This window comes from Aedes aegypti, chromosome 2, assembly GCF_002204515.2.
Source record: "Aedes aegypti strain LVP_AGWG chromosome 2, AaegL5.0 Primary Assembly, whole genome shotgun sequence".
Lineage (NCBI taxonomy): Eukaryota > Metazoa > Arthropoda > Insecta > Diptera > Culicidae > Aedes > Aedes aegypti.
In genome coordinates this window covers 420226803-420234914 of record NC_035108.1, presented here as the reverse complement: position 1 = coordinate 420234914, position 8112 = coordinate 420226803, and the positions used below count along the sequence as shown (strand labels likewise).

General features: G+C 35.8%; 1 protein-coding gene across 4 annotated transcripts in view; it reads right to left on the bottom strand.

Annotated features, from left to right (window-relative positions):
- Positions 1-239: 239 nt before the first annotated feature.
- The window catches only part of LOC5568798 (potassium voltage-gated channel protein Shaw), a 424985-nt gene continuing 417112 nt past the window's right edge, over positions 240-8112 (bottom strand). For all 4 annotated transcript variants that reach the window (XR_002500906.1, XM_021847455.1, XM_021847456.1 and 1 more), the window contains one exon: positions 240-8075. Coding sequence is in view for 3 of the 4 variants with exons in the window: in XM_021847455.1 (XP_021703147.1) it covers positions 8047-8075 (29 nt within the window). In the remaining variant the exon portion in view is untranslated. The remainder of the gene's footprint in view (positions 8076-8112) is intronic.

Sequence of the window (8112 nt, the reverse complement as noted above, 5' to 3'; positions counted from 1 at the left end):
TCAAACAATTAGACTTCTGCTCAAGATCTCACCAAATAGCATTTGACGATTCTATCAAAAGCCTCCAATATATTTTGAGCGTAATCTACTACAATATATTACGGAATTCAAAAACATCTGCCAAGCTATATTAAAACAAATTCATCTAAGGACATGTTAAAAAAATGGTCTAGAGATAGCTCCATTTAATCCTAACGAAATCCTTAGATTTCTCTTGATGTGTTTCTTCGAAGATTTCATAAATTCACTCCAATGTTAATCCCAGAAGCCTTTGCTCGGATTACCTCGAATTTATTCAATGAGTCTTCAACAACAACTCAAAGGTATTGTTGGGGAATGTATTTTTGTAGTTGAGTTTGAGCTTTATTAAAGACCTTTTAATTGTTTTGGTCATTCGGGTTTTTTTTGTAGTGCTACCAGAACTTTATTCAAAATACAAGGCTTCATTAATTGTTTCAAGAGTTCTAACAAATAACTTACTGAACAGTTAATAGAAACTCCTCCAATAATTCGCATAACAAATTCTTCTATTTCTTTAGGAAATTTTTCATGCGATTCCTCTTGAACTCGGTCAGAAGTAAACCCGGAATCTCGCCTTAAGAATTATATATTTTCCTTAAGACATTTCTTGTAATTTATGAATAACTTCATAAAACCCTTCATAAATTCCTGAAAAAGTTCAAATTCTTCATATTTTTTAACATTCTTGATGAAATTTGATCTTAGAATCAAAAGAAATGTTCAAAAATATATTTTAGAACTCCTTCAAGAACTCTTTAAAAGATTCTTTCAGAAATTTTCAATTCAAAGTAATTTATTTTAAATAGTTTGGACACAATCGTATACATTTTTTAGATATACCTTTTGAGCTTGAAGAAGTTTGCAAAGTACCTTCCAGGATTATAATATGTGTACAAATATTTGCTGTATATATTTTTTACCATTCTTTAAAAAAGCATTCAATGACGATTCCTGCAGAATGTTTTCTAGGCAGTTTTTTCGTCAGATATTTCTAACATTTATCTATGAATGCCTCTTAGAACACCAAAATTTTCTCTGTATAATTCGTAGGATTTCGTTTTCAGAATATTGCTTATTGGTTTCAAAAAGTTTATGCATAGGTTATTCTTAAAAAAAATTCTAGATAGATCCATGGAGGAGTTCTTGAAAGAGTTTATAGAGTATTTATAGTAGGAATGCCATAAGAATCTCCTTGATGAATTTTCGATGCATTATTGGTAACATTTATTTAGAAATCTGAAATGTGAAATTCAGAGGGAATTCTTTAAAATTATCCTTTGGAAAGTTTTAAGAACAGCTTCTAGGGAATTTATTCCCACTATTTTAGAGAAGTTTCTAATGAAATTCGTGAATAAATTCTCATATGATAAATGCATGTTGGAATAATGGCGATCTGAAAAAAAAAATCTAAAACATCTATGGAAGAAATTATGATAAACTCCAATAAGGATTTACAGAGAAATTTTTCAGGAAAGAAGTCGATAAAAGATTTTTTTTATTAAATTCATGGATAATTTTACAAGAGCTCCAGCTAAATTACCAAGAGTAATGTTTTAGGAAATATCTTGGTTTTATCTCAAAAAAAGTTATAAGAAATTTGAAAGGATTCCTTGGAAAATCATGAAACGATTCTTGGAATACATTGACAATATCTTTGAACAAACTTTATTGGAAATTTCGAGTGTTATTCTTTAATAAATTAGAGAGGAATTATTTGAAACCATCTTTCAGAAAATAAAATATACAGTTGAACTCTTAAAAAAATATTAAGTGGATGTCAGAAAAAAAAGTATTGGAATAGGTTAAAACATGGAATTTTTCAATTTTTTTGTGTGGAACTTATGAGCTTATGTCTTCTGTTTTTAAAGCAATCAATTCGATAAATTACCTGGAGAAGCTAATAGAAAAACTCCTTGAAGACTACAAATGACCTGAAGGGAAAATCAATACAAAATCCTGAAAAAATCTCTACACGAATCCGTAGACAATTCCGTGGGAAATTCTGTCTGATTCCTTGGAGGAATACTTCTGATATGCCCAGAGAAATTTAGGAGTCTCTCCTATGCGAATGCATGTTAAATCTATTTTTAAAAATTCTTTGCTGAGCTTTATGAAATCATAATATCCCGTGGCTTTTCTGCCGTTTAATGAAACCAATCGAATTTTGATGCATTGTCCATTCCGGAATTTTTTAAGGCGTCAAAGGACCCATTACTCAGACAATAAATTGAACCAAGACACATTTTGAGCTTCACTTTGCCAACTATGAAAGGAAAAGGATGTGGATGACCTTCAAAGTTAAACGTTTCATGCAAAAAGGATAAAGTGTATAATGATCGTTTGTATGAAATTCCTTTTGAGGTCGCTGGCCCCCCTCTGATGTAATTCCTAGATACACCCAAGTTTACCAGAGTTCGACTTAAAACATATAATATATTATGTTCTCAGCTCAGGGACATTTCTGACGTTAATAAATAAGTTTTACTCCCAAACAGGATCAACCAAATGTGTTGTATAGAAATTCGAAATCAACAGTCGTAAACATTTATTCAACAATGTCTTTGAGTGAAGGCCTTCGTATCTACACGCGTGACAAGAGATCTTTCGAAGGTTTACAAATAAGGTTCACATCCAAATAGACTCAAACAAACATATTGTATGAAGTCCAATGGCTTTCTATGATTATCCAAGAGTTCCTTGAGCCTAGTTCTTCAGATCAAACGATTAATCTAGAAGGTCACATTCATGCGGACTCATACAATTATAGTAAACTAAGTTTATCTTTTCCAGAAATAATTTGAATCCATCGAGCAGAAGCTCACAGATCTGTAAGTCAGTCAGTAACCTTACTGACGAAATAAAAAAAATCACCCAATCAGGCTCAGTTGAACATGTTTTATCAAGTATTGATATCAACGATTGTGTCTACATATTCAAAAACTACCATAAAATTTGTAGTCCAATGGCTCTCTGAGGCTATCCAAGAAAACAATATTTGATAGAAGCTAACTATTTGAGCCTGTATCGATATTTGAGGCTGTATTAAATGGTTATTAAACGCCTCCCATCATGCTTGTAGATCTGATGACCTGAATTTCAAGTAGTTCTAGGCTACTTTTGAACAGTCGATTAACTCAAACCTTGGTAGATCGTAATTATAGTAGTCCTAATAGGTATCAACCTTGTTCCTAATCCTGCATCAGATCATTGGTTGCGCTTGTGGATCTGAAGACCTACACTCAAAGAAGTTCTTGTATAACCTTGATCGGTCATCGGACTCCAAAATTGACGATATATATTCTCATGAGCCTATGTGTGTAAATACTGTATTTATAAACCTAGTAACGCTTGTAGATCTGAAGGACTGGTTTTAATGAAGTTTTTGGCAGACCAAGCTCACAAAGGCAAATTAGCATATAGCTGGCGCATTTTTACAAGCATTTGTCAAACTTTGTCTTGTTATCAGTCTATTCGAATCCATACAAAATTAATTTCGCTGGCTTGAATTCCATTGACGTAACCCAAATTCAATTTGCGGAAGCAGCAGATATGTTTGATTTCGGATAGAAAAACTAGCCTAAAGGAAACGAATTGTACAGAACAAGAGCTGTGCAAACTAAAAAAAACTCGGATTCTGTCGATATCTGTGACCAGCTCTGCAACAGAAAAATGTAATACCACACCACATAAAATGACAGAAACTCCTCTGCGATGCAAAAATGGGGCAATTTCGAAGTTTTTGTGAGAAGTAAAAATTGAATTAAAAACTCACAACATGAATTCTCAAGCGATTTGAATGAGAGTGCAACGAAATGCGAGATTTGTTTCTAGTACTTTTTCTCTCTAGCTTGCATGCTCAGCCTAACTCATGCTTTAAAACAACTTTAGAATGACCTGTCTGAACAAAACAGGCCTCGCAGAGTTGTGATGACACTCTCTTATTATGAAATTATCCTCCATTATGTTTTATGTCGCATCTTCCTTGCTCATTTTTCGTAGCTGAGGAGTATTATTAAACCTGCTTAGCACGTCATTATTATTTCTACCAGCCTTTGTCGATGTTTTGTGTTTCGACCATTTATTCTTAAACCGTTGAAAAACCAGACGAGAATGTGTTCAAAGAGGCTTTTCCACAAATCGACAATGTTCCTTCATATGGGCTTAACTGACATACTCGATTTCTCTTTATCGAACCTCTCTTGCGCTAACAAATTCGTCAAATTAAAGAGAATTAGAGAACATCTAATCTATGAAGCGAGATATTCGTTCTTTATCTTACGCAACGAAAACATGTTGCGAAAAGTGAATCAGTTTTCTGCAACAATGCAAAGAGAGCAACGATGAAGAGAAATCGATGAATTCACATAAGCCACATAAGATTATGAAAAATCAATGTCGAAATGGGAACGGAGAGCTCTTTTTAGCGGCTTTCCATTTTAGCAAGCACGAAGCTGCTCTGGAAGTATGAAAAATTTTCCAACGAAAAAAAAATCTGAACATAATCGATATTTGAACTCGTTATCCTTGATCTGGCTTTTGTTTAACAGCTGTGAATTAACCATTATGTCTATTTCGACTCCGACGATAAACACAGTAAATTATTCTCAAGCAGTTTCAAATGAATTCCAAGATAAAATATCTAAAAAGTGCACAAACCTCCAACTCAAGCATACCCTACGAAAAAAAAAAAGGACCTGGCGTGCAAGTAAGAGCAAAATTGATGGCATTAAATTAATAATAACAAGGTTGAAGGAGATGCGAAACGAAAATAAAAAGTTGAATGGAGAATGTTTCCAACCAGATGATTCGATCATTCCAGAGAGTCTGGAGTGGAGCCCTGGTTATTTGGGTGAAAGGTAGGGGGGTATGGCCCAAAATGCCACTGATGAGGTTAAATGATTCGACCCATTGAATTATTCTTAGAATTTTTATATTCATATTCTTTGCCAAACGATGTAAAAATAGGTGTATCCAAAAAAAGCAGATACAAGCCTTGGAGATAAACGCATATTTCCTTGAATTTTCCGATGTTATCCAACCATTTTTCAATTTTTCCACGGTCATAAGCTTTTCAAGCGTTTTCAAGCATCGGAGCAAACTGATGGAGAAGCTTGGTTGTTGACTCTTCTATAGTAATTGGCGTTCTACCCAAGATTCAAAAGAGTAAAGTAGTTGAAATTTGTGAAAAAAATTCACGGTGGTAGCTATCACACATTGCATAGCTACTACATATTAACATTTCGAATGGCTTTGAAATGTAGATTCTTTTAGTAGAAAACAACACAAATCCTCATAAGTTACATTTTGCACAATTCACCCTGCTTTACGCCGGTATTGAAATCGATATGCACTTCTCTGCGAAGAGTTGGCACAGTTGTAGAACAGAGAATATGAAATGGAATAACGGAAAATAAATTGCGGTTGTGACGTGACACAGGAACCGAACTTGGTCTGTTGATAAAGTTAGGCATGGTTGGGAAGAGCTGGAAGCTCCGAAGGGGTCCACCAGATAGAGTAGCTGAACTTTTTCCCATTTTTTGCTGGAGAGCCACGTGAGCGTTGGTTGGTGTGAAATGTTATCACACAGTTTGAGTTAAAACTCCGTGTGCACTGTGCGCACTGTGTCTTGTGGCATTGTGTGTGTGGGGTCTGGAACAGTATGTTTGCCAAACAAATTTTATGGAACGGCTGCTATGCAAATCAGTGCGGGAGGGTGGGAGTAATGGAATTTTTGGAACAAAATAAAACGTATCTGCTTTAATGAGTTTTTATTGGATGGACACAGTTTCATTTGTGAGGGGTGGGGTGGTGTGGAGGTTGAAAGTAATTTCTTTTAGTTAGGACTTGGTTAGTGCGCATCGTACTTTTGTTTCTGCTGACGGAAGTTTTGCAACTACCTGAATTTATTGCATTTCAGTACTTTTCAGTGCTACGTTTTAAAGTGATTAATCGTTTATCGAAGTTTGCGTGGACCTGTGTCTTTGATTTTTTGTTGGACCCGTTGGCGAAAGCAGTGTCAATCCTTCTTGGACACCGTTTTGGAAAAAAAACCTCTTAAAAGATCACGTCTTCTTTCGTTTATTCACTGTTCCCAAGTAATCTCTAGCCCACTAGTTCGCCTTTTTGGGCTAACAGGGCTATTATACGGCTAATATAGGTTATGTTAGCTGTATAATAGCCCTCTATTAACACGGAGGGCGAATCAAAGTGCTATTTGGTTACTTGGGTTGCTTATGGATATGTGGATTAGTGGGTTTGAATATCACCGTTATATGTTATTGAATTCACACATATCTGTCATCCGCATTAACCTTTTCACGCAAATGACATCAGCTGCTGCAATTCTTACAAGATTAAAATTCACTATACAAAAGCGTGTAGGCAAGTAAGCCAACTGGTGTCACAGCAGTCGATTCCCAGCAGTTTAAACGACCTTTCTCCCTTCAAGCCGGCTTAGAATCTGATCCGCAAAAATCCGAATCCGAAACTTTTCGAAATGTATGCTCCGTGAAGTGAAAAACAGATTCCTAGGGCGATAACCGAAACTGACACACACAATAATTAATATGGAAATTGAATCCTGTCGAAGTTGTACCCCGAGAAACTAATTCAACAAACTAATCGTATGCACGCTCTACTTTGGTCCCGTTTTTGGATTTAGTCCGGATTGAGTAAACGGAAAGTTGTAATAAGTGGAATTACCAGTGCCCTAAGCTGCACGTAAAGCGTGTTTTGGTTTAGAAGGCAGCCGTCAGGAACATGTCGTTTGCAATCGTCGGGTTGCGGATAGGGAGGACCTACTTGTAGGAAGGATGTATCGAAACAAGAGTTTAAGTTTTGATTTATCTCAATCGGGATAAATAGCTGATAACCACAGTTTCTCTTTATTTACAAGCCTTTTGAGAATGTATTCCTTTGGTATTGATTAGCTTTGAAAGTCCTTAATGAAATAGGAAACGAGAGTCTCAAACTAAATTGAATCGAAACGAGGGGAAAAAGTGATTGCTACCATTCCAATTCGGTTCTAACGATGTAATCAGTATAAGAGCTTCAATTTCTTCAATTTAAAATTAACATGATATCACTTTTCGTTTTGCCTCTTTTCTAAAATATACAATTGTTTGTTTCGATTTTTTGTTGTTGTTTGGTTGATTTTATTACTTTATGCTAAGATTTAAGTGTTTCTTAGTTTATATACAGTCATAGAGTATTTTCATTAGATTAAAACTACTTTAGTTCGATTTTTATAGCTGTACATCATTCAATTGGTAGTAAGCGTTTCATGTTTTGTATGAAAAGAATGTTCAACAAAAATAAACACAAATTTTTTGAGAATTACTTAAAAACCTATGAACACCGATAACATTTAACGAGGGAAAGACGGAGCTATGCTACTATCATAGAGAATCGAGCGTTACGTTTGCTCAGCTGCTCGAGAAAACAATCAACTTTATAAAACAAAGTTTGCATCCGCGCGTAGCATTCTATCACTTGTTTGCGTCAGTTAAACAGCAATCGTTAAAGAAAGTGAAGGCAGAGCGGTGTGTGTGTGTGTGTGGTGGTGGTGCTAGTGAAGTAGCAAGTAAACACGCATAAAACCGTTTCGTTATCCTCGTTTGTCCGAGCCGAGCTTCAAAAAGGCTCCCCCCGAAAAAGCTATATCCGACAAAAAATCCACAACTGAGAACAACGCCCGCACCACGCGAACCGCTTCATATTGCATTTGTTTGAATAGTTATATGCTTGTAGTTCGATTACTATGTAGGGTAGAGCTTTGGTGTAGCGATGAGATTAACTATTTTTGAGTTTGCGATCCTTTACGATTTTACCGAGAGACGCCCGGCGAAGGGCCGAAGCGATACTTGCTGTAGTAGTATTAGTAATGGTTAGGGTGGTGGTAGAGGAGCTGTTGTTGTTGCTGGCAGTTGTCGGTTGTGGTGAAGTGACATCTCCGGGTCGCGGATTAAAAGAACGCATCGATGCGGATCCGTTTTCCCCTGGAGGAGCCCCCGTGATCAGGTCCTCTCAAACGTTGCCGACTGGGTCTTTAGTTTCTGGAAGAAAGTATAAGAAATGGAATTGTTAAGTGGT